Below are 26073 nucleotides of genomic sequence, written 5' to 3' on the forward strand. Positions count from 1 at the left end.
TCCAACTCTGTGGCTCGCCATGCAAGGCCAGAATTTCAGACCATTAATCTAATCATATTTATTATTATAAGATTGCAATATCAATATCTTTTAAGGGTCCGTTTGGTAGAGGGATTTGTTCCTTGATTTAAATCATGATTCATGGTTCGCTACAGTATTTTTTTTCATAAAAAATTTACGTAAATCAAAAATGATTCAAATTACATGGTTTGAATCCTCCAACCAAACGTCCCTAAGTGTTGATAGATACAGAAACGAAGAAACTAAGAACTGATGCAATAATCATTATAAAGGCAAAACAAGTGCAAATCCAAAATAACAGCTAGTAACAACCAAAAACACATTAACTCACAGATTGACACTCGACGTATCATGATAGCAAACTCTTCACAATGATTATTAACTATTTAATAAATTGCCATAATAAAAACAGAAGATGCAAACTCTATTATTAAAAAAAAAAAAAAAAAACAGAAGAATGCAAAAATTCACAATGTGTGCCAGTGTAAATATAGAGAAATACAAGGGCACTAATGCAAATACTAATGGTATGGAATGTGCTTCTCTGAGACACGCAACGTCAACTGTGACTTGAGTGTGTGTCTAATCTAATCCACCGCGCAAAATTAGCAGAGCAAAAATAAATAAAAAAATTAAAAAAAAAAAAAGCAGACAAGGACAGAAGCTAGTGGGGGTTGTTTCGCAGGTACTGAGGCAATCCAGTACTGTTATTCCAGACGAGAGAAAGGAAGGATTTTCTCGGCAACCAAACAACACAATAAAGCTCAAATTTCCACAGAAAAATCAGGAAGAGAAGAGCAATGCTGACATGAACCCCAGGGGAATCGAAGTTCAAGACGCGGATCTTGGCGCCAACGTCTCCGAGAACCCTAAGCTCGACTCTATCGTTGAGCGAAGCATCTCTGATCAAATCAGCAGCGTCCGCTTGTAGAAGATTGACCCGATTGACGGCGATCGTGGCCACAACCTGCCTCACACTGTGGGCCTCCTGATAAAACTCCGGCACCGAAGCTTTCCCCAACGGAATCCCTCGGTACATGATAGTAAACCTGGACTCGCCGTACTTGATCCCCACCTTGTTAGGGTTAACCGCCTTAACGATCGATCGCGTGGATCGGTGTGCGGAAGATTTGCGGGCTACAGACGCGACGAAGGAGAAGAGAGATGAGAGGGGCAGACGCCTCAAGTGGCGTGGGCTCCGGCAAGCTCTGGTCGCCGGTCCGATCGAAGAGAGGGAGAGAGCAGATCGAATGGAGAGAGAGATTGATTAGGTCGGCGATCACGACACGACAACACAGTTTAAACACTACACAAATTTCGTAAATTAGAGTCGAAAAAAAAAGATTCGGAATCAGAATTAAATGATCTAAAATTATTATAAAAAATACATATTAATTTTAAATTAAATCCGTTTAATTTAAACACGATATAAAATTTATAAAAAATTAAAATATATATTTTATTATTTATTTTAAATTTTATTATCATCTTATAATATATTTAAAATTTTATATTATTATTTATTTAATGTTAATAAATATTATTATATTTTAATGTATTATAAATTTTAAATTATTTTTAATATGTAAAAAATTAAACATATATATAATCTTTTGCGCCCATTTTAAGTTTAATTTCGTATTATGAATTATTGTTGTGTCGTGTGACGTTAGAGAAAGAGAGAGAGAATGAGATATAGAGAGACAGAGAGAGGGGCGGCGGCAATAGAGGTTAGAGAGAGGGGAAATTTTTACGGGATTGTATTCATTAGGTTAGGGTTTGAATATCTGATAGGGGTATTTTAGACTTTTAATATATGGTCAAACTAAGAGTATAATTTTTTAAAGAGTAGAATTATGAGGTTTGGTGATCATGAGGATAAAACATGCCTAAAAAAAGTCGAGAAAGAAATGTTTTAAAGCTCGTGACAAGCTGATGTCCAGGACAAATAGAAATGCTCAAATACAATACTAATCAATACATTCAACAAGCCACGGATTCTCTCAGACAAATTGTAACATTTAAGAGAGTAACAAATAATACGGCTGAACAACATAATTATTTAGATTGGTCCATACAAACTTACACACAACAACAACGACTACGACGACGGCGACGACACTAATACGGGCACACAACAAAGAACCTTACCTGCTTGTACTACTACGTAAAGAGTCTTGAGATTTATTTGGTGACGAATGTATCACTGTGGTATTGAGATACCAAATGAATCCCCAGGCTGATCAGCAGACCTCTCTCGCACATTCATCCTACTCGAGATTTTCTTCATCATGAACACCAGAATCCTCTTCTAACTTTTCCTCAAGATTTTCTTCTTGATGAACACCAGAATCCTCTTCTAACTTTTCCTCAAGATTTTCTTCTTGACGAACACCAGAATCCCCTTCTAACTTTTGAATATCTCCCAACGAAGTTGCGACTTCTTTCATTGTTGGTCTTTTCCTTCTACTGAATTTCAAGCATCTTTTGGCGAGTAGAGCAAATGCTGTTATTGCTTCTTCTTTTCCCTCCTCCTTCACCCTAGCATCAACAATATCAAGCAGGTTACCCTCCTCGATGGACAGCATGAAATACTCCGCTAGACTTCCAGTTTCTTCCGGCCTCTCGATGGAAATCGGTTTTTGCCCCGTCAAGAGCTCAACAAGGACAACCCCAAAGCTATACACGTCGCTCTTGTCCGTAAATTTTCTTGATCGAAAGTAGTCTGGATCCAAGTAAACAAATGTGTCCGCAGTGGTCAAATGCGTCTGGTCAATGGCGACTGATCTTGAAATTCCGAAATCCCCAACTTTTGGTCTGTACTTGCCATCTAGAAGTATATTTCTAGAAGTGATGTCTTTGTGGTAAATCGGTGAAGCCAACGAGTGCAAGTAGGAAAGAGCTCCCGCTACTTCTGTCGCGATTCGCAAACGTATTTGCCATGTAAGCGAAAGCTCCCCCTCTTGCTCGTCACAAATGTACTGAGATAGTGTTCCATTAGGCACGTCTTCGTAGACAAGAAGAGGCACTTGTGTTTTCAAGCAACAACCTAATAGTTTAACCACATTTCTGTGGTTAACTTTAGAAAGTTTAACAACCTCGTCAATGAATTCTTTCTTGTTCCCGATTTTCGATTTTTTTATCGCAGCGGTTCTCCCATCCGACAACATTCCCTTGTAAACTGTGCCTCGTCCTCCTTGGCCAACAACTCTGTCTTTATTAAAACGGTCAGTTGCTTTCTCTAACTCCTCTGAATCGAACAGCTTCGTCTTCTGAACTCTCACTTCACTCGTGTCCTCAACTCTCACTTCTCTCGTGTCCTCAACTTTCACTTCACTCGTGTCCTCAACATTAACTTCAACCGTGTTCTCAACATTGTCTTCACTCAAAGATAATTGTTGTAGCAATAGATCACCGCCATTTCGTTTGAAGAACCTTTCCCCGCGTTGGAAGTTTATTCTTTTTTTGATAACTTTGTATAATCCCGATGATCCAAGAAGCAATGACATTGCTCCAACCGCACTGCCAAGGCCTGCATAAAACTAGGTTAGAGATTGTTCACAAAAGGGTTCGGGAACACGTTGTATTATTTGCACAAAGTCTCCAACAAATTTTATAAATTCTCCCCTACCTTGAATTACTTCTTTTTTTTTTTAAATTATATTTTCCATGAACCTGGGAAAGAAGCCTATGCACCCCCGAAACTTTAAAACGGTCCTTCCATACCTTGGCATCAAATTTTGAGAAGCGCATATATAGACTCTTTATATATATATATATATATATATATATATATATATATATATATCAATTATTTACTTAGCATCACAATTTTCGTTCACGCACACACCTCACTTCATGTACACATACATTCACATATATACCCGATGAATATATATATATATATATATTTATATATATAAAACAAGTTTTGGACTTAAGAGGGAAGGAGAAAAGTGACTACTATGTTTGACATAGCAGTGAAAGAAAATAGAAATTATGTGGAGGAACATAACCAATTTATTGAGGCTATCCCTAATGGGGCGGGTGTTATACCTGCATTTTTTGGTCACGAACCAAGAGGGTCAAGCTCCATTGATTGGCATTACTATTTCAGATAAGCATGGTCACCACAAAACCCCCCATTTTCCCCTCTTTTTTAATAATTAAATTTTAAAAAAAAGATATAAAACTTTTGATATCATGTACTCTTCTCCTAGGATGAAGAGGAGGAAGCTTCCATGGTAGGGACTATATTAGTTATAAGCATCTTCTTCTTCTCTTCTTCTCTTCTTCTTAACTAAACCTACCCTTAACTCTCCTACTCATTTCTTTCCATCCATTTTTGCTTTAACTATCAAAAATAGCCTAAAAGAACTCTTATTTTAGAAAATTGTTATAAAAAAGGTGTCACTATAATTAGTGGTGGAATCAAAAATGTTTTTCAGAGGGGCATGAAGAAAACCAAACATTTAAATTACACTTTTAATGCAGCTATATTTTCTTAAATGTGGTCTCATGTTTTTTTTTATTATTATTTTACTTTTGTTAATCTATTTATATCTTTTTCTTTTCTTTTTTTTTTCTTCCAAATACACTAAGCTTGAAATAAAGTTTAATTCACCTTTTGAAATTTAGAATCCTAAAAATTATAAATTTACTTTGTAATATAGTTGATTTTTAGATTATTTGTGGTGTTAAGTTAGAAATATGATCATATTCAAAAGCAAAAGTTTGGGGTTAATTGAAAATTTTCCAAGATTCTATGTCAAAGATGTTTGTAATTTGAAAATTTCATGGGGGAGAAGTTGCAAGCTAGTAACAAAATTGTTTGAAAAATTTTAACAGAAATCGTGGGGGGCAAAAGCATAAAGATTCACCAAATAAAACTAGATTGAAGAGTTCTTCAACAAGGGCTATAGCAAAAAATAAATAAATATATAAGCTAGAGATTAATAGTTGTGAGCGCTAGAGGAACAAGTTGAAAAACAAATCGGCAAGAGATCACAACTTCCATTTTACAAGTTTGACAATTGATACAATTTTCATGATAATAATTCACCAAGGCGTTTGCCACACAGATAGATATATATATATATATATATAAACTTGTGTTTAATTGTTACATTTTTATCGGTAGTTATTATTAAATATAAAAAATTGATTATGTGACAGTGATAAAAATTTAATTTCATTAATTGTCATTATTTTTTTGATTAACTATCTAATTTATTACAACTCCCGAATTAATATCTTATGGTTAAAATAACAATACCTATTAATGGGTCAATATTGAGTAATCATCAAAACCACACCTATATATATATATATATATATAAAGCAGATGAGTTTTTAATTGTTACATTTCCATTGGTAGTTAACACTACATGTGTAGCGTGATAAAAATTTAGTTTCATTAATTGTCATAAATTTTTTTGGTCAACTATATAATTTATTATGGCCGTCAGATTAATATCTTACGGCTAAAATAATGATATTTATTGATAGATAAATATTAAAATAACTATTAAAACTACATTTATATATAAACTCATATATATATATATCTATATATATATTATTTGCAGTAACAGTCGGAATTGATTTTAATCAGAGCGTCAAAAGGCACAGGTAACGCATACATACCTACAAGGACCCCTTGGGCCTTCTTCCCTTTATGGTTGCATACGTAGCTCCCATTTCTGTTTTCACAGCGGCTGTTGCCTGGACACACGTTTGAACCTCGAGCTCTAGGAACGCATTCATCAATATCTGAAATGTGGCGAGAAAGTTTGTTTACTTTAAAAAAACTATTAGTAATCGGTTAGCTTAATAAACTAAGCTAAAAAAGGATCGTAGTGAAAATAGGAGAATCGGTCGATGAATCAAAAACTTTACGTCGGTTTATTTTATATATTCAAGTTTAAATTATTAATTTTATTATAATATATTTCTTTTATAAAAAATTTTAAATTTAAATATCAAAATTAAAAATTATGGTTTGAGTAAATACGTATGTGCACCGAGCCACGTACACTCAATTAGGCCCAAGCCTAAGTGAATTTGAACCGAGCCAACACACTTAACTAAAAAAAATCCAAATCCACAAACATTATTCTTCTTCTTCATCATCTTCTTCACACCATCCTCACCGCCATGGTATCGCCATTCCAGTCCTTTTGAGCTTCATCGTCATTTTCAAACTTACAGAAGTCATGGAATGTGGCTTACCGAGCACTGACCGAGAAAATCGGTCATCGATAGCATAGTCTCACTACCCCTTCGTTCAATACTCGGTTTCTAAAAATTGCAAAACTAAAGGTGTTAGATGGTGACTGAACTGATCAAAATCGAAAGTCATTGACCAACGAACAATTCAAGTCGATTCAACCCCAATATTAGTCCCAGCCCATTAACAACCTCAGCCTTAGTAGTGTCCACAACCTAAAATTTTTGTCCAAAAAATTTTGAAAACGAGAAAATTTTATTTGCACAATTTAAAAAAAAAAAAATGATAAGAATTCAAAAAACACAAAAACAAGGTTACAAAACATGTTTTCAAAACTAATTTCACATTTTAAAAAAAGGGCCCTAGTAACTTGAAATTTTAAGTTTTTACTCTGTCAGCACAATACTGCCTCTATTAAATTTCAAACATCAATTCATGTTACTTTTATTTTCAGTAAATAAACCTCCTAAAAATATTTTAAGTTTATGCACTAATCATCCAAAAAAAAAAAAAAGTTTGAGCCAAGAAAAAAAAAAACCCTCAAATTAAGTCCATCATGTGAAGCAAAAACAAAAGGATAAAATATATTGCAATAAGTTTGTGAAATCTGAAATCCATCTTTTGGATATGTGATTACACTCAATAAGTCCACCTAAGGTGTTCAAAAAATCCTTCAAACCGCCTAAATTGCTAATCCAAATCAAATCGATTAGCAGTGTTGAACCATATCCAAATCAAATATATTTTTTCACTTATTTTAGTTTTTGTTGGTCTTTATAGATGTTCTAATTTATAAAATAAACCATATCACATTTTTTTTCTAGTGTTGAACTTTTATACATTTATTATTTTAAATTATATTGTAAACTTGAACCTTATCTTTATTTTTATGGATTAACGATTTTATAATTTTTGTGAATTATTAAAACTTTCTTATTCTTAAACTCAAACTGTTCAAACCACTTATGAGTTGTTTAAATTAATGTGATTTTTGTCAAAAATATTAAACAGTCCAAATCGCCAAAAAGAAAAAATTAATTTTAGTTTGGTTGGCAGTTTCTCAAACGGTGAATATATATGATGCAAATGTTTGAAGATCAGGTTGGTAGATGTGCTTGCTTTACCTTTACAACCGTCGACAAGATAAGGATTTCCTTCAAAGCCTTTCTCACAAATACAATGTACAAACTGAGACTGATTGACGGGTGAAGAAGGAGTGCCGAAATTGGGGTACCTGTAGCAACGGTCACTTCTGTGTTGTTTTAACGGATATTTTGCTGAGTAGTCGTTGTTGGAAAGAAAGGAGTCGTCGGATTTTCCCAATGCACAAATTTTGTCAGCGTACAACAATATCCAATTTAGCACTACGGGGAATTCAGACATCTTATTCAAAGCGGAAATGTTTTTGACACTTCGTGAGAACCAAATGTCGTTCACAAGGAAAGCGTAGCATGTTTCTGTGGTTCTTTCGGAAGTAAAACTGGCCTTGAAGAATTGCAGTTTCGAGGGGATTGACGCCTGGCAATGATCCACACTGTTAACTCCACCGCTATTAGTACCTAGAGGCGGAGCCAGAAAATAAATAAGTAGGACAAACACATAATTTTAGACTTTGATAAAGGGTGGATTATATAGTTTATGACTTTTAAGAGGGAATAAATTGTAAATTTTTAACAAAATATACATGCAAAAATTGAAAGAAATAAAGGCATGTTCTTTTCACGATTTGAGTTGAGAAGTGAATTTTATATGAGAGAAAATAATATAATAAAAAATTTTAATTTGAATTTTTATTAGAAAAAATATTGTAGTAAAAGATTTAGTGCGCGTTTGAAACTCATTTCAAAATAATTTTATTTTTTATATGTAAAAGAGAATAAAGACGTTTTCAATATCAAACAGAAATTATTTTTAAAAATGTGTTTAGTAATTTTATCAAGATATTATTTTCAGGGTAAAAAAATCCTATTAATATCTCTCTTTCTCTCTCTCTACTCGAGAGAGGAGAAAACGAAAATAAAAAAATGAAAAACGATAATCGTTCATTTCACCAATTTGAGTTTTTAATTTCAATTTTACTACAGTTAAAAACTCTCACAAAAAATCACATCTAATTTTTTTACTACAATTAAAAGTTCTCATATAAAATCACATCTCAGTTTAAATTAAAAACTCAAATCAGAACGAGATTTAAAAATTATTTTTCATTTCTATCTTATTTTATACTAAATTAAAAAATTATATTTATATTTATTTTTTATTTTTATTGCGTCAAATGACATTTTAAAAAAGTTTTTTATTTTTTCTTTCTCGAAAAAACGAGATTAATTTTAAACGTTGTGATTTAAATTGAGAAAACGACGTGCCAATTATTTTGGGTGGGGCGGGCATCTACTCTTGATAAGGTGTGGCGCCGCCCCTCTTCGTACCCTTACCGCAATGCAACGAGCACCCGGCAAGAATTGTTCCTGTGTCGTCTGATTCTGAGCTCATCCTTGCAAACGCACTACGCCCCACAGCAGTGAATTTGTTCCAGTTACTGTCGAACTCAAAAGGGCTTCCTCCTAAGCTGGGACTTCTTTGTTCGGTGTCGCAGTTCAGAAAAGTGAGCATCGGAAGTTTCACTTCAAGTGAGCCAAATCGAGGGCGAATATCAATACTGATCACCGTCAGATTGACACGACTCAACACTAGAGTAGCGTTGTTTTTGCAGACAACTTCAAACCATTCGTCGATGAAACACCCTTTTCCGATTCCGAAAGGAAACGGAATGGTGATGTTTCCGCAGCTCGATAGACAGCTTTTCTTCGCCATCAGTGATGCAGCTGGTGCAGCTGGTGGTAATTTTGATGCTGCTGTATTGAGTACAAGGCATGGTAACAGAAGAATGTGAATAAGAACTTGGAGGACCATTTTTTTCCCCCCCTATTTTTTTCCTTCTTCCTATGTTTTGGCTCTGTGTTCTGTTATCTTCAGCTTAACATCACCTTTATATAGAAAGTTGGCATGAGAGATGTAGCCGAACTTGACCAATAATGTTGTTGGTCAAGAGGGAAATATTTTGGAAAATAAATTTCATATGACACCAAAAATAAATTATCACTTTAAGAGGAATAAAGACCGGCACTAAGACAAAAAGCTTCAAATCACGTGGATGGGATTTATATCCTTTTAATTAATAAAGACATCATTCATTTTATCGATTCGAATTTAAAATTTAAATTTTATTATAGTAAAAAGTTTTTAGAAACATTTACATTTAATTTTTTTGTTACAGTATAACTCTTACATAAAATCACATTTCAACTCGAATCAGCGAACTAAACGGACTTAAAATCTACCCCTTTCATTTGAGTTTTAAAAGACCACTCAAATTATTTTATGTCAATAAGTCAATAGTTCTATATTCCAATGAAGTCCAAGCATATAGACATATTTTTAGTTGTTAAAAAAACAGTTTAGAGTAGACAATTATCTATAGAGAAAATCGGTACAAATTTTATGGCTGCGGATCTTTTTTTTTTTCCTTTTTTTTTCCTTCTTCCTATGTTTTGGCTCTGTGTTCTGTTATCTTCAGCTTAACATCACCTTTATACAGAAAGTTGGCATGAGAGATATAGCCGAACTTGACCAATACTGTTGTTGGTCAAGAGGGAAACATTTTGGAAAATAAATTTGATATGACGCCAAAAGTAAAGTATCACTTTAAGAGAGATAAAGACTGGCACTAGCCACTAAGACAAAAAGCTTCAAATCACCTGTATGGGGGATGGGATTTCTATCCTTTTAATTAATAAATTCTACCCATTTCATCTGAGTTTTAAAACACCACTCAAATTATTTTGTAATAATAAGTTACTAGTTTTATATTTCAACAATAATTGGAGCTCGCCGAAGTTAAAGTATATAAGTATTAAATTATTAATTGTTTAAAAAAGAGTTTAAAGTGGATAGTTGTTTACAGAGCATATCGATATAAATTTTGAGCTTATTCTTTTGGAGTTTAACTTGAGTATAATTATTGAGTTGAATTTGAGTTATAACTTGAATTGAATTTGCAACTTGAGTTTGTGTTTAGTTGTGTATATTTGAGTTATGGTTTGAAAGAAAAATCTTTTTGAGTTTGTATTTACGTGAGTCAAAACTTGAATTTGTATTTAGATAGTATTTAAATAAAAACTCAATGCTGATGAGAAATTTTAATAGGGTATATGGGTCGGATTTTATTCGTCTTTTCATTGTCAACGCATAAAAAAAAATCATCTCAATCAGAATTAAAACGAAAAAGTTATAGCATTTTTAAGAATAGAAAAAATACTGTTCATTAATTTGAGTTTGAGTTTCTGAACTCAAGTTGAAGGGAAAACTTGAACTCGAGTTTTAGTCATAAACTCGAGTTTGAACTCGAGTTTAAACTTAAAAGAATATGAACTCGAATAAAATTGTAACTCGAGTTGCATTTTTTTAAGTTTTTCACTCAAAAGAACAAGCCATTTATAGTTACGGATCTACTTATTAAGAGATTACCATCAAAGTGTTTTATGAGCACATTTTTCGTATGGGTGTCATGTTATTTGAGGATATTCAATTTTAATGAGAGTTTATAATTTTAGATGTTTTTTTGATAAAGACACATTTTTTAATTATTTTATGAATATTTTGATATTATTTTTTACAGAAATAAAATTTTAATTTATTTACACTCTAATTTTAGTATGATTTAATCTCACTAAAATTTAAGGCTTGACCAATTGAAAATAAGCTTCCTTTGTTTTGGCTCTGTGTTATCTTCAGCTTAACATTACATTTATATACAAAGTTGGCATGAGAGATGTGTTGCTATTAGCCGAACTTTACCAATAATGTTGTTGGTCAAGAGGGAAAATATTTTGGAAAATAAATTTTATATGACGCCAAAACGAGATGTCACCGAACTTACGTCACGGCAAGGCAAAGAGTCACGTGGAAACTCAAGTTGATTGTTATTTTAAGAGGGATACAGACTGGCACTAGACAAAAAGCTTCCAATCACCTGGATCGGAATTCTATCCTTTTAATTAATAATTGAGTCCCTGATTTCACTAGGATTGTTATCTCGGCATATCTTCATTTTCTCCCTTAGTTTCTCTTTAGCCGTCGTCGGACCCCCCCGACCCTAGAGACAGGATTCTGGGTCTCATGACAATGATTATAGTGGTGGTGACAACTTCGCAGACGGAGGCGAGGGATAAGAGGTGTCGTTTTTTAGCTAACTATATTGTACATATCAGATCTCTAGGGCATCTATAATTTTAAGATATCGCTCTTCTCATCACGATAATCATGGAATTGTGCATGGATGAGCACTCAATATCGTGGTGGAGTCATGTGGATCTTCGCCTATCTATTTTTTATGATCTTGGTGGTCATCTTATTGTCAATAATTTTGTACGTGTGGTTGAGGAATTTCGTCTCATTTTTAATTTATACTTTGATGTAATAAAAGCGATGTTATTCTGCCGTTTCAATTTTTATGCTTATGTCATATAATAGCGAAAGTTGTCGACCTACTTTTATGGTGGTGGTAGGGTTATCTCATTAAGTTTGATCCTATGCAGTATTGTGGGTAACTCTAATGCTCTGGATCTTTTAGTCTCAATCGATTGATTTTATTCATCGACTGTAATGGTTTTGTTAAACGAACTTTTGTCACACTCGATTATTAATATGCTAAGTCTTTCTCCAGTGAGACTCGGCACTCATAATTTAGTACATCCTTGTATAAAAAAAAAAGAAGCATCCAAAGTCCACTCTCCAATTCATACGACATTACCAAAATATTAGCATCAACCTCTCTTTCAATACCTTCTCCATGAAGATCGAAGAGCAACTGCATTTAAGCCTTGTGCTACCAAAGCATCATCAACTTCCTCACATCTTGTGCACATGTTAAGAGAAGAAAAAAAATTCTTCATACCTAAACCTTCAACAAACAAACAAAAAGATAGACAGAGAAATGATATTTTAAAGTAAACAATTAAAATAAAATGGTGGGTGTGGTAGTTTTGGAACAGTAAGAAGTGTAAAAAGAAGATTTAACCATTTGAAAAATATGTGGAGTGTGTTGTTAGAAGGGGCTGTGAAGAGTAAAAAATAGTGTAAATAGAACCATCTTTTTACAATATAAAACATGAATTCTAACCAGTAAACTAAGTAAAGCATCGCATTGAACATAATCATAAAAATCTTCTAGATGCTTTAATTCGAGATGGTGAATCTCGTTGTTGGAAAATCTTGAAGCCTTAGAAATTTTAGTCTAAGCATGGTCTTAGACTAAAAGAAGATGTAGTGTGGTGGGAAGATGTTCCACCGCCTACTATATCCAATGCACTTAAAGATATTTATCATTGAAATAACAGATACAATATTCACTCAAATATATATATCTATATATATAAGCCTTAATTTTGTGCATGCAAACCAAAAAGTAGTTCTCCAATCAATCAATCTCCCATTTCTCAGTTCTCCATTGAGGTCTCCAAAAAGTAGTTCTTGTCTAATCTGTCTATGCCTTTGCTCTTCACTACTTGGATGAAAAAATAGCTTCTAAATCTTTGTACAATGTCCCCTTTTGATTTGACTTGGACTTTGAATCAGAAGAGGTGCTCTTACTTGGGCTCCCGCTCCTTTTGGTTCCCCAAATCCCGCTCAATCCAGTTCTACTGCTTGAAGGATCATTTGGAGCTCCTCCACTTCCTTCTCTACTAAAGCTAGCCTTTGCCAGTTCTCTCAACTGTTTCAGCCACGGTTTTTCGGTTGACCCCGAGCTCTGACTCGAGCTTTTGTACCCCTCAGAAGATTGGTTAGCACTCTGAGTTTGTCCCTGCCTAGGCTGTGAGAATCTGCTCTCAAGTTTTTTGGTCCATTTCTGTGGGATAAATAGGAGTATACACCCAATTGAAGCTATCTTAAAGCCTTGTATGAAAGACTTCTCTGCAGGGTCCAAAAGCATTGTTTGTCTATATAGAGCATACCACTCATTGACCATATGTGCCAAATATCCAACTAGGAATAATGTAACCATGAAGATCCCAACTTTAGCCCCACCCCCAGATGAGAAGTCCTTCTCCAAAAGTGTTAGACATGTGGCGAATAGTCCTACTTGGCACGAAAGCGAAATTATCTCAACCAGTTGAACCTTTTTCTTGATGAATGGCTTCTTGAGAACAAGGAAGAAAAACTGAAAAGAGGTCATGCACAATAGGGTCAATGATGGAGTTTTGGAAGACCAATTCTCCATGTAGAGACCTGCCATGATTCCGAGGCAAACACGCTTGATAGATTCGAGTAGTGTGTAGTATATTCTCAGTATTCCAAACAGTTTCTGAATGAAGGGTGCTTCTGCATCTTCTGTCTCATCATCGGAGGCGATGATCCGATCACCGTGCTTTTGGGGATTGCCACTAGAAATCTGTGAGAGCATGTATTTAGGAGGGCCTCTTAGGTCTTCAAATAGAGGGCCTAAGATAATCAAGTAGTCTGAGTTTGCTTGTCTTTTCCAAGTCCATTGGCCTCTTTTGCCAGGACCAAGTGTGACCCGGACGAGTTCTTGATACCAATGGAATGTTTGACCTTCTCTATGGACTTCCTTGTACTGAAGTAGCTTCCCAAAAGTGATTCCAAATGAGAGGAAAATGAACAAGGCTAGCAGAAGAAGTGACACTACTCCCAACAACAGAATGCCAACTATAGCCCCTGATGAACCCTTTCCTTCAACCAAGAAAGCAAGATAATAAGGACAATGTAAGTGACTATGTATTTGAATTTAATAATCATGACGAGAAGACTAATCATGAAGAAAACATAAATTAAATATCATGTGATTTAAAAGATGTGTTTTGATTGGACTTGATTTTAAGTTACACACCAAATGGTGGATGCTTTGGTTTTGCTACTTTAGCACTTGCTATATAAACTGTTATAGATCTTAGCATGATTACTTACAAGAAAAACTAGGAGACTTGGGGGTTTTCTGCAACTGGGACCTCGAACTTTTAACTTTAGAAAATGGAACCATGAATGTTAAAATCCATTGATATTATGGTCCACTAGCTAACGGAATGTCCCACAATTTTAGCACAAAAATTAACCAAAAACTTTTTGATGTTTGGCGAGTTGGGACCCTGAACGTTTTGATTCTAAATTTCGAACCCGAACTGCTGTTTATTTATTGACATTCGTTATCAATTAGATTATATTTCCAAGAATCATAAAACTTAGGTCCTAAATGCCAAAATTAAAAGTTTAGGGTCAACTTACAAATGACAAAAATTCAGAGTACAACAGTACAAATTACCCAACTGAAAAGGAGGTAGTTAACTAATGCAAATAGTTAGTTTAGTTGAAGAGAAAAGAAGGAAATAACATCCAAGATACCTTTAACTAGGGCAGCAGAAACGTCTGAGAGACAAGGAAGTGCCAGAATGATAAGAAAAATCTCAAATCTTGGGAAGGTGAGTGCTTTATAGCCCTTCCGATTTTCGGAACTTTTCTTTCTCAACTTCATGAAGAAAAGGGGTAAGACATGCAGCAAGACTAAACTGCCACCAATCAAAGCTAACCAAAACATGCTTCTATCAAAATTTTTCCACCTACAGAAAAGAAAGGAAAACAAAAACCTTTATGAATAACTTTAGTCCAATATACAGGTACAAAACAAAGATATTTTTTGTTAGAGCATGAAGGGAATTCTGTTATTTGAAATCACTTGATTGATATATTTGACTGCATAATTAAATAATCTGCTGCAAAGTATAATTGGTGTCACACTAAAATATATATAGGCAAGTCAAGCATATTAACCAGTGGCGGAGCCAGAAATTTTTTTCATGGGGGCGTGAAATCACCACTTATAACAGAAAATATCAACTAGCTACACTAACTACAATGTAAATAGTCTTCTACTTTCCATGACCTATTTGTATCTTTGATTTTTCCTCCCAAAATGAACTGTGCTTGTAATAGAGTCTAATTATATATTTAACTCTAGAGTTCAAAATTTGTGAATTTATATAGTAGTATAGTAGATATTTGACAGAGATTTTACATTTGAAACGAGTACTTAAAAATGATCAAAACATAGGGTATAATTACTTTAAAAAAATCATATAAATGTTGTAATTAAAAAAATTTCAGGAGGGGCAGCTACCCCCAGGCCTCGTATAGCTCCGCTCCTGTGTATAACATAAAGATTTTGGTATACTTTCTATCAACATTACCCATTTGAGTTTTGAGGCTCCAAAAGTGCTTCAGCTTCTGGTTTAATATTTTGGCTCTGCAATAACACCAATGTAGCTCATCAACATCAAATCACCACTTAATACTTATAACAGAAATTACCAACTAGCTACAATAGAGGTTAACATTTATGACCTCAAAATAGAATCTGTATTCCATCGGACCGAGTGGAAGACCATATATTGGAGCAGTCATATTTGGATTCTCTTCTTTCAGTTGCAGGCTTCGGAAACTTTCTGAATAAAAAATAGAGGTATGAGAACTTAAGCTGGGATAAGGACTAGAGCCCACAATTACTGGGTTGCTTTGCCCATTTTCCCACGGGAGATCAAAATAGGGAATGCTCCACTGAATTCCCCTGGCAAATTCATAGTACTCAACTGGCAACATTACTGCCAACCATCTAGATAGCGCGAAAACCTGGATGTAGAAAGCAATTCTCTGGAAAATAATAATAAAAAAAGGAATAAGCATTAGTTTCATTTTATAATGGTGGTAAGGAAGTAGTTGTGAATCATCAATTGTTTGGAGAAACTACAATGTTCGTAATTTGAATTAGAAAATTAAAGGTATGAGTAATAATTAGTAGTGAAAAGTGGTTGTAGGCATGGCGTAGCAGTAAATCCAGACCTGAGTCCATCTTGAGGTGTAGAGTTCAAATCCCCCCACTCTCAAGTTCAAAATACATATATATATATATATATAGTGAGAAATTTTCTCGGATAGGTCAAGTATCATACGAAAAGACTTCTTGAAGGATCAATCGTCAAAGAAGATGGTCCTCTAAATGTCCAAAAAGTTTGGAGGCTTGCAGTTGAGAAAGTGAGAATCCCAGCAGCAAGAGACATCGCCAAAAATGAAGCAGTTACGAGGGCAGAAACCACAGAAGATATCAAAGGAACTGAATCTGTACATATGTTTAAGACTTATTTAGTAGGACAAGAATATACAGAAAGAAAACCCCCACCACTGTGCAAATAATTACTTGTTGGACTTTTTAGTGGAAAACTGAACCCTTACAGTGCCTCACTTGTAGAACATTGGACACCAGATTTTGGTTTCCAGAAACATCCCCAGCAACATTTTCCGGAACATTGACAGATACTATATCATCACTTGCTTGTATGTCAATGATGTATGCGCTCCTACTTATTTGATGAAAACTGAGGAATAGAAAACATTGTAACATTAATTCAGAAAAATTACTGTAAAGTATAATTGAGGATCATATTCTTCGTATATCAAAATAAAATGAGGTCGCAGGCTTAGCCGAGCAGTAATTCCACATTTATCTCAAAGTCGAGGTCTTGAGTTTGAATCACCCGCACCCCCAAATTCAAATATGTTTGTGCGTGTATTAAACAAACAAATATTTAGATAGGCAGAATATTTATACTTGCCTTTGAACATTCCCTCCTGAGACTGATACAGAAGAAGAGTTGAAACCAAATACAGGTTTCTTGAATATTATTGATATGGGAATAATATTTTCTCTTGTTCTCACACTAGATGTGGTGCTCAACTTCACAGCAGGCCTATTGGAATCTTAAGTTCATATTGAAAAGTCCACATCAGAATAGAATGATCAAATACAAAATGGAATTAACCACAAGATGTAAAAAAAGCCTTATCTTTTATATTACTTCTGAAATCAAAAGTAGCTCTTACCATAAAGAAAAGTTACAGGCGAAATTGGAGAAACCGGAGTCCCTTGTCTGCTTATTATGAGATTTGAGTTGAGGCTTAATGTGACTATGGAAATGCTAGATAGATTTTCAACCTGTATGTAAACAAAATTGGACAAGCACAGTCTATGAGGAAAAGGAGACATAGGCCTAAGAGATACAAGAATCAGCATACAAAATTAGGAGAATTCTCTGGTAAGATAATGAAGAAGGAAAAAAATCTACAGTAAGGAAAAAAATCTACAGTAGGAACAGTTAAAACCATCGTATCTTTATCAAGTTCCGTTGAATTGTCATACATTTCTTAATCTGATATGACTATGATGTGATCTAATGGTTTAGAACTGTCTTAATTTTTTCTCAAACACAACCTCAGAATTCCCACAAAATTAAGTACATTCAGAACTATGAAACAACTGACCAAAAAGCCGAATCTGCGGTTCCCAACATTGTTTCCACTAATGGGAAGGAGTGATCCCTGACTTATGTTCAGAGAATTTAGAATTTCTGCAGATGAATTAAGGACTGGATGTGAGAAATATAGATACACTTTGAGGTGATTGTAGTTATTTGTTGCCAGCACTGTTCTAGTTTGACCACCAAGTTGAAGTAGCCTTTCCGGAATATGAATCCTTAGGTTGACAAATACATTTCTTCTATCTGCAAAAATAACACCATAACACAGACTTGAACGTGGACATCAAGTACGAATTGTGATTTTCAGAAAATGGCTTAACATTTATCTAGGAATGGTAAATTACAAAGGTTATCCATCTCCAGAAAACAGGAAAGCTTATGACATACAATTTTCCGACGTAAATATATAATGTGCGTATGACATGAAGAATGGACATACACCCACTTACCAAAATGGACATAGAAACTTGAATTTGCTGCTCTTTCAAATATGTTTCCAGCATTATCAGTGCAGAAGTATTTATCCATTACAAGGACCACTCTTCCATATTGAACTTGGGATGATAAGCTCACAGCAAGAGAATATGTTAGGTTTTGCTGCAGAACATGTAGTGAAGTTGGTATAACTTGGCCCGGACCATAGACTAGCAGCTGCGGGAAATAAAACACACAACATTAAAATTTATTTTCATGTTATATACTGGCCCCGTTCACTTCACCGATTCGAGTTTAGAATTTGAGTTTTGCTACAGTAAAAAGTTCTCAGAAACAGTCACATCTAACTTTTTTACTACAGTAAAAAGCTTTTACATAAAATCACATCTCAACTCGAATTATAAACTCGAATCAGCGAAGTGAACAGACCCTAAGTACTTGCCACAAAAAACCAAGATTTTTGTATTGGGTTTTCAAATTACTCAAATGATTGAGCAGAAATCCTCAATGGGAAAAGTTATTCCCCGCGATACATGAAAACTAGTAATCACATGTAAATGCGTTAGGATAACTCATTTTTAGTCCCTGACTATAGGCCAAATCTCACTTTTGATCCCTAACTTTTAAAATATCCGAGAATGAGTCCTCAATCAACCAAATTGTCCCGAACTAGTTCTTTTGTCCATCCGACAATGAAAATCTCAACACCACTTCCTTCTTAACAGTTGTGTCATAACATATAAAATAACAAAACTAACCCCACAACTGCACACGGTCCTCGCGTATTGAGAAGTCATGGACCAAAATAGAATTTCGGCCTATAGTTCGGGGACTAAAAATGAGATTCATGCTTGTTTTTATTATTATTTTTATGGTTGCACAACACATTAAGAAGTTTCAGAAACCAGAATGAACAGAACAAGCAAAACATTAAGAAGTCAAATTGAATGTCAGTTGGCCACCTACTCACGTTGCAGGCATTTGCAGAGAAACATCTAAAACCTCCTTCACCAATACAAGGTTCACTGAATGATATATTTACAGAAAAATTCAAAGCATTTGTAAAAGGATTAGGGGCAGTGATATATGCTGTAGGAGGAACTGTATCTGCAAAAAAAAAAAGTAAGAAACAGTACACATTAGCATCAGCATCTGATGCGTATGGTAAAGTTGAAATTCACTGCAAATACATCTGAACTTGAATAAATACGTCCATTTTCCGTACAATCCACTACTTTGTGGACCCAAGCTTGGATTCAATTAGAAACATCCAAACCAAAATAACAATAATAACATGAGAATTTAATAGTAAGTGGGATTTAAGGATAAACACAAACATTTGTCAAAAAGTTCATTACTCTTCTGTCTTAAGAGAAGTTAGGCCACATTCTTCTTACCACTAAAGCTGAAGCAGGGCAAAATTGCAAAAGTTAAGAAATGCAGCATAATGAATGAGTTTGTTTAATTCATGTATTTATAACTTTTTTTTTTTTTTTTTGGTTCTCTCACAAGAGAAAATTACTCCAAAGGATGAAGAAAAGAAGGGTTCTTAACCAATTGTCCAGTTATAGCTGGCACATCCCAATCCCTGAAGCCCATTGGAACAAACTTCAAAAGTGTGTTTCCCATCTTTCAATCTTGTGTATGAAACCTTTTTAGCTTCACATTTTGAGGCAACCCCATTATCTAGCTGCATGCATACACACATATAAAAGAATCAAACTTTGTATCCCAAATGAAAAATTCTAAAAAAAAAAAAGGGCTGAAGTAATACTAGAATTTAGTGGCATATGTTTATTCATACCCTGCAAGTGAAGGTACAATTACTGCAAGTGAAGGTACAATTAGAGCAATTGCTGAGCTCAAATATGAATGTTGCTGAGTTCCTATGTGAGAATGCATTAGGAGCCTTCAAGAATTTCACTGGACCATATTCACAGTGTCCTTTGAAGCACAAAAGTGAAAAGACACAGAAAATAAGAACCACCCGTGAAGTTCTTAATTTAAGACAACCCATTACAGAGTAGCCTTTTTTGAAGTAGTTTTTGAGTGTTGACATATCTACAACCTAATGAGAGACATCTTTTTTGGGTTTTTTTTTTTTTTTGGTTGGTTGGTGTTGAGCAAGTGAAATATGATTTTGAAAGATAAGAGAGGAGCTTAGAATGATGAGTTTTGGGTGTTTAGTGGTTGATGAAATTTCTGTTGGAGATAGTGCACATGAGACTGGCTATGCAGTGGAAGTACTTTCATGGGAAGATAAGAGAGAGAGGAGAGAGAGTTTTTTATATTTCAATGAAGACAGAAAGAGACAGGAAAGTTGAATCACAGGCGAGAGAACCAGTTTTGTCTTGGCAGTAGAAGCATTGACATGGCTCAAATTGTTTGGGGAAAAAAAAATTTTGGCTCCTCTACTGTTGTGATACTTTGTTTATGCTTCTTAAATAAATAATAAATCTCCACGTCAAAAATACAAAATTTAGAAAAGTTTACTATTTTTTTTAGAGATTTTTTTAGTACGTGTAGCGTACTGATATGTTAAGGCTTTTTAATCGTTAAATTTGTATATTTTTTTAATTTTTATGTGATTTTATATAAATTTAACAGATAAAAAACTTAATTTTTTAATATATTAACGTACTAGAAAAAGTCTTTTTTTTTTTTAAGTGTAGTGCCATATTATCAAGAGAATCAACAAAAAAACATAGATAGTCTAGGAGTCGTAACATGTGTGATTTTCTTATAATCTTCTTTTTTATGAGAGTGAAGTTATGTAGAAAATGGAAATAGAAGACGAACTACTAGAGTCGCGTTGAATTTTTATTACTTTTTGAGAATTTTATATTATACTAAAGAAGTCAGACCTCTAGCAAAATTAGCTTTTTCTCTTAAATTAATGTTATTCCAACATATGGTCTAGGTTTGAAACGACTTTTTAATGATCAACACTCCTTAAAGCTAGGATCTTTTGAATAATTGGGCTTGTTAAAAGGTGCGCAAAGTTTGTGCTTTCTTCTCTTCTGTTCAAGTCTTTTTGGGCGGTGACATGATTTAGATAGGCCAATTTCTAAGACCAATAAATAAATAACGTACCCAAAGATGTTTTATTGCAATGTCATTTCTCACCAATGTTTGAAGAAGGTCCCTACCATGATTCTCTCCCTTCTTTTTTGAACACAACTTGTTTTCAGGCCTGAAATCAATTTTCCAAAAAAAAAAAAAAAGATGACATGAAACTATAAATTCAAAAAATTAAGTTATAAAAATGATAATAAATAATAATAATAATAATAATAATAATAGAAGATAGAGAGTTCCATGTGCATGGGGCAGCTTCTAAGGGCACAAAACCATGTTTTAGGACACAGTTTGAGGCTTTGAGCATATTCTGTCAAACGACCCCACTGGTCTTGGTGTCCAGCTAATATATATTATTTTGCCTAAACCATGAGATACACCAAATGCCTCTCTGTCTAGGACATTGTGTTTTCCCAAATAATTCAACAATGTCTATAGTTTTTCACCTTATCTTTGAAGTTTGGAACAGTTTCATAAGTGACTTGCAAACTTTTGGTTGGAAAAAAAAAAAGTGTGGGAGCTAACTATTATTTGGTACGACCTTGAGAAATATTCGCATTGAGTTATAATTAGGAGATGAAACGCATCAATTTAACTCTAAAAAGGCATTGAGGCGGTAGCTTAAAAGTAGTCTCGACCACTTCTCAATGGTACTTGAACCTGAGAGGTCGACACCAATGCAAAATAGTGACTTTGCAAATTAAATCTTGGAATTTATTCCTCTCGACAATCATTTGGCTAGTGGTTACCAAGAAAAATTGACAGAGAATATAATGTCAAGATCTCAATTATAATTTGATTTTTCAAATGATGAGGAATTTGTTTTGTAACAAGTAAACTATTCAATATGTAATTATTTGTATATTCCCACTTTGTATTTTCTTTTTCTCAACTGATCCAAATCTAAGGGTAAGCTTCACAGTGTACAAATGGGACCATCGGTTCCATCATTTATTATTGTCAAAGGAAAAAGGGAGTTATTAAAGACATGGACAATATTATCTCTCTCGTGATGCTTAAGTTCCCACAATAATGCAAAAGTAATACCAAAGACAAAAAATAATAAAAAAGGAGAAAGGAAGGAAAGGAGGAAATGATTGTGAGACTTTCGTAAGAATTTTGCAGTATAGTTGGTGATAAATGATCTTGAAAACTCAACCTCAAAAACGTTATCTTTCTCCGGACTTCTTATTGGGCAAAAGAAGAAAAATACAAACCAATAGGGAGACCAAAAAAAAAAAAGGACAAAATACAAGAATAATATTTCTAGTGAAGTTTACAAGCTATAACATTATGTACACTGTCATATGGAAAAATTCCACGCTCCACGTCAACTGTTAAATGGTTGCCACGTAGACGTTCGTCACGTGGCATTACAAATATTAAATGACCGGGTCAGTAGAACGCAAGGGATCGTATCCTCTTAGACACAAACTCTAGACGCTGACCGTAAATAAGAAATAAAACTCAAAAGAGGGCGACCGCATTAGAGATTGCATCACACGGTCAACATTATTCTCCCCTTAGGAGTAAAGACTGCTTCAAGGAGTACTAAGGCACCGACCGTACCCACGTTCGCACAGCGTGGCAGCTTTTTAGAAGTGTGGTAGGCATTAAATGCATGCAGAGTTAATGGAGAGTGTGAGAGACCAGCCAACATCTCAGTCACCAGAGGGTAATGTTCCGAGGAGTGGCAAGACCGGCTCAGAGTACGGCCCAAGGAGCTGGGCGAGAAACAAATATGATTGTATATATGAAGAGGAAAGGCGGGGAGGAGGGGGACTCCCTTCTAAGAAAAAAATCACTTAATATCTTTCTATCTCTCTCATTCTGAGGGGAAATAGCATTGTAATGTCTTTCCAGAGGGCACCCTGTGGAAGATTGTAATTTATCCCAAAACGATTAGTGAAAAATACTCACACAATGGACGTAGCCTAACATTTGAGTGAACCACTATAAATTCTGGTGTTCTTTTCCATTTTTTAGCTCTAGATTATACTCTAAATCTACGTATTAGCATCAAAGATTCATCATCACTTGTCCGTCAACATACACCAAAACAGCCTTTACAACCCACGGTATATATTACATAAACAAGATACTATGTTGACAATTCAGATTACAAATCACCGACCACTTATCATTTGATGAGGCGATAAAGCTACTTGTTTTGCTGAATAAAATTTCGGGTTTGAATAATTCTCACCACAATAGATGATATTTTAATAATCAACTTCATGAAGCGTTAATATGCAACTTAAAACACATATTTATTTAAGTACACAACCTTATATACTTTTTTTCCGTAAGCAAAACAAAAAATAAAATGCAAATCCAATAACCCTTGAAAATTTTGAAAACTTTGAAAGGTGGACCACAAGCTCCAAGGCAATAGAATTCTATATGATTAGTAGTTTTCGGTGTCAAGAGTGAGGACCAACCTAATAAGAATTTATGTTAGGTCCAACACACAGGGGATCTTGTCAGTGTCAAGCTAATTTACTCAATAATAACGCCAACTATAGGTCTTGTTGGTGTGTGTATGTGTATATGCACAAGATACTAGTTTACGACGACGACGAGAAAGAGAAAAAAAAAAAAAAAACTTATTTTATGTGTGCGTGGTTGTACATTATTACACCAACAGGGACAAAAAATGATATAGGACAAGAACATAATCACAACATGCATTTACTTCTTGTTATAAGTTTGGTTAAACTACAGGATTGCTTCCACAGTTCCATTTACGCTAGTGGACCTTCTCTATGGCAAATAGGTTGGTCACCTTTGGGTTTGATTTACTAAATGGCTTCTTTCATTATTTTTTTTTTTCAAATGAAGAAAATGCTGTATAAAAAGTAGTCCTTTATATGGAAACTATAAAAATTGACCACTCAGGAAGAGCTTTTTCTTACATGCATTACTTTCCCAACATTCAAACTTATTTTAAAATAAGAGAACTCATTAAACAAAGATAAAAACATATCTAAATTGTTTATTCTTGACATTTTTTATTCTTTTATAAATTTATAATAAAAGCTTTAGCAAAGCATGACCCCCTTGTTTTAAGGCTACATGTCTGAGCTAAACACGCCAAGTTCATTTGTTTAGGTCTCAAAATAGGCCACAATTCAGGGCTTGTTCTTTTGAGTGAAAAACTCAAAAAAAATGTAACTCGAGTTACAACTTTATTCGAGTTTATGTTCTTTTAAGTTTAAACTCGAGTTTAAACTCGAGTTCAAACTCGAGTTTAGGACTAAAACTTGAGTTTAAGGGCCCGTTTAGTTCACTGATTCGAGTTTTTAATTCGAGTTGAGATGTGATTTTATGTGAGAGCTTTTTACTGTAACAAAAAAGTTAGATGTGATTGTTTGTGAGAGCTTTTTACTGTAGCAAAACTCGAATTCTAAACTCGAATCAGCGAAATGAACGGGGCCCTTCAACTCGAGTTCATAAACTCGAACTCAAATTAATGAACAACATTTTTTCTATTCTTAAAAGTGCTATAACTTTTTCGTTTTAATTCTGATTGAGATGATTTTTTTTTCTATGCGTTGACAACGAAAAGACGAATAAAACTCGACCCATATACCCTATTAAAATTTTTCATCAGCACTGAGTTTTTATTAAAATATTATCTAAATACAAATTCAAGTTTTGACTCACTCAAACACAAACTCAAAAAGATTCTTATCTCAAATCATAACTCAAATGTACACAATCAAACACAAACTCAAGTTACATGTTCAACTCAAGTTATAACTCAAATTCAACTAAAAAATTATACTCAAGTTAAACTCTAAAAGAACAAGCTCTCAATTTTTCTTGCAGTAACGGATAAGGGTGTTCATGGATACCCGAAACCAACACCCACCGACCCAACCTGAACAGAACCGATCCGAGAAGCATCGAAATTGAGAAAACTGAAAATTTTGGTTTTGAAACCGAACTGTCTGTGAGATAATTCAGTCAGTTTTGGTTTAGGGGTTTTTGTGTTTGGTTTTAACCAAACCAAACCGAAAAATAAGCCCAAAAAAAAAGTTTTTACTAAAAATAACGACATTTTGAGTCCTTTGACACAAAATACCCTAACAAACCACCCTCTTCGACCCTCTCTCATTTCTCATCCTATCTAATATCTGGTGTTTGGAAAAAACCCTAAATCATGCCGCCACATCGCTTCTCCTTCCTTATTCTCTCAAGCCGCGGTCGCTCCTCTGCCACCGTCGTGGACCTCGTGGTAGGGGTTTCTTTCATAAGATTTTTTAAGGTTATGATTTTTTTATGTGTTGTTTTTCTAAAATCTCGTTTTGTTCTCTGATTGTTAGTCATGCTTCTCCCAGACTCCCAGGACCGAAAGCAAGTCTCTGATTTTCTCACCAGGCCCTATGAACTCGCAGCCAGCTTTTATGAAGCTGAGATTAGGTTTTTATAAAATTATGATTTTTCACACAAGTTTTTATGCTTGTATGCTGCAGAAGCAAAAACACAGGTTTCGTTAGTTTTTACTGCAAAAAAAAAGGTTTAAACTAAAACTGAACCGACTTGGGTATGGGCGTTCGGTTCGGCCACCCCTACATGGTTGGTCGGTTTTGGTTTCTAGTCTTCCACAGTTCGGTTGGCCGGCGGTACAAAAAACCGCACCGACCGAACCGAGTACACCCTTAGTAACGGATACAGAAAGACCTAAGTCCAGGCATCGAAACCAATGTACACTAAACAAACTAGAAAATAGAATCCCCAAAAGTGACAACATTGGATCTTGTTTTTAATCCATCTCAAAATGATCTTAAAATAAAGTCTAAAGATGAAGAATAAGGAAATTTGTCTGAAACCTTGACAATGTTATTAATAACTTATCTCAAACCAGAGAATTTGGGGTTTGAAATAGAGAAATTTAGTCTAGAAACAGAAAACTAAATCAAACGGGAA

At 34.4% G+C, this 26073-nt stretch overlaps 3 protein-coding genes across 5 annotated transcripts; all 3 read right to left on the reverse strand.

The window, feature by feature from the left end:
• Positions 1-505: 505 nt before the first annotated feature.
• LOC21397717 lies at positions 506-1267 on the reverse strand (the record flags this gene model as incomplete). Its single annotated transcript, XM_010104225.2, has 1 exon — positions 506-1267. A coding segment is annotated over one exon (582 nt), but the record flags the coding sequence as incomplete, so codon positions are not given.
• Positions 1268-1914: 647 nt separating this feature from the next.
• LOC21397719 (wall-associated receptor kinase-like 10) lies at positions 1915-9186 on the reverse strand. Of its 2 annotated transcripts, XM_024169547.1 has the most exons (5): positions 8686-9186; positions 7375-7809; positions 5668-5793; positions 2399-3553; positions 1915-2350 (listed from the first exon to the last, which is right to left on the reverse strand). In XM_024169547.1, exons 1-5 carry the CDS (start codon positions 9161-9163, stop codon positions 2292-2294), a joined length of 2253 nt encoding a protein of 750 aa, XP_024025315.1. In that variant the 5' UTR covers positions 9164-9186; the 3' UTR covers positions 1915-2291. The 2 variants fall into 2 exon arrangements, with proteins under 2 accessions (XP_024025315.1, XP_010102529.1); XM_010104227.2 differs by having other exon boundaries at positions 1915-3553.
• A 3304-nt stretch (positions 9187-12490) lies between these two features.
• On the reverse strand, positions 12491-20377 carry LOC21397720. Of its 2 annotated transcripts, none has more exons than XM_024169546.1 (13): positions 19890-20377; positions 19618-19754; positions 19034-19170; positions 18078-18279; positions 17633-17871; positions 17195-17306; positions 16927-17071; positions 16547-16689; positions 16267-16433; positions 15662-15967; positions 15508-15563; positions 14666-14880; positions 12491-13999 (listed from the first exon to the last, which is right to left on the reverse strand). In XM_024169546.1, exons 1-13 carry the CDS (start codon positions 20120-20122, stop codon positions 12813-12815), a joined length of 3279 nt encoding a protein of 1092 aa, XP_024025314.1. In that variant the 5' UTR covers positions 20123-20377; the 3' UTR covers positions 12491-12812. The 2 variants fall into 2 exon arrangements, with proteins under 2 accessions (XP_024025314.1, XP_024025313.1); XM_024169545.1 differs by having other exon boundaries at positions 19618-19753; positions 19868-20377.
• Between the last annotated feature and the right edge of the window lie 5696 nt (positions 20378-26073).

Source organism: Morus notabilis, unplaced genomic scaffold (assembly GCF_000414095.1).
Source record: "Morus notabilis unplaced genomic scaffold, ASM41409v2 Scaffold125, whole genome shotgun sequence".
NCBI lineage: Eukaryota > Viridiplantae > Streptophyta > Magnoliopsida > Rosales > Moraceae > Morus > Morus notabilis.

What these genes read in the sequence shown, in the direction of transcription:
- LOC21397719 (XM_010104227.2), bottom strand. Translation starts at nt 9,163, where the DNA reads ATGGTCCTCCAAGTTCTTATTCACATTCTTCTGTTACCATGCCTTGTA. An exon ending in CGGGTGCTCGTTGCATTGCG is followed by an intron (nt 7,810 to 8,685) that starts GTAAGGGTACGA and finishes CTCCGCCTCTAG; the next exon opens with GTACTAATAGCGGTGGAGTT. An exon ending in TCTTGTCGACGGTTGTAAAG is followed by an intron (nt 5,794 to 7,374) that starts GTAAAGCAAGCA and finishes GCCACATTTCAG; the next exon opens with ATATTGATGAATGCGTTCCT.
- LOC21397720 (XM_024169545.1), bottom strand. Translation starts at nt 20,122, where the DNA reads ATGTCAACACTCAAAAACTACTTCAAAAAAGGCTACTCTGTAATGGGT. An exon ending in TCTCTGCAAATGCCTGCAAC is followed by an intron (nt 18,280 to 19,033) that starts GTGAGTAGGTGG and finishes TATTTCCCGCAG; the next exon opens with CTGCTAGTCTATGGTCCGGG. An exon ending in ATCCTTCAAGAAGTCTTTTC is followed by an intron (nt 15,968 to 16,266) that starts GTATGATACTTG and finishes ATTATTTTCCAG; the next exon opens with AGAATTGCTTTCTACATCCA.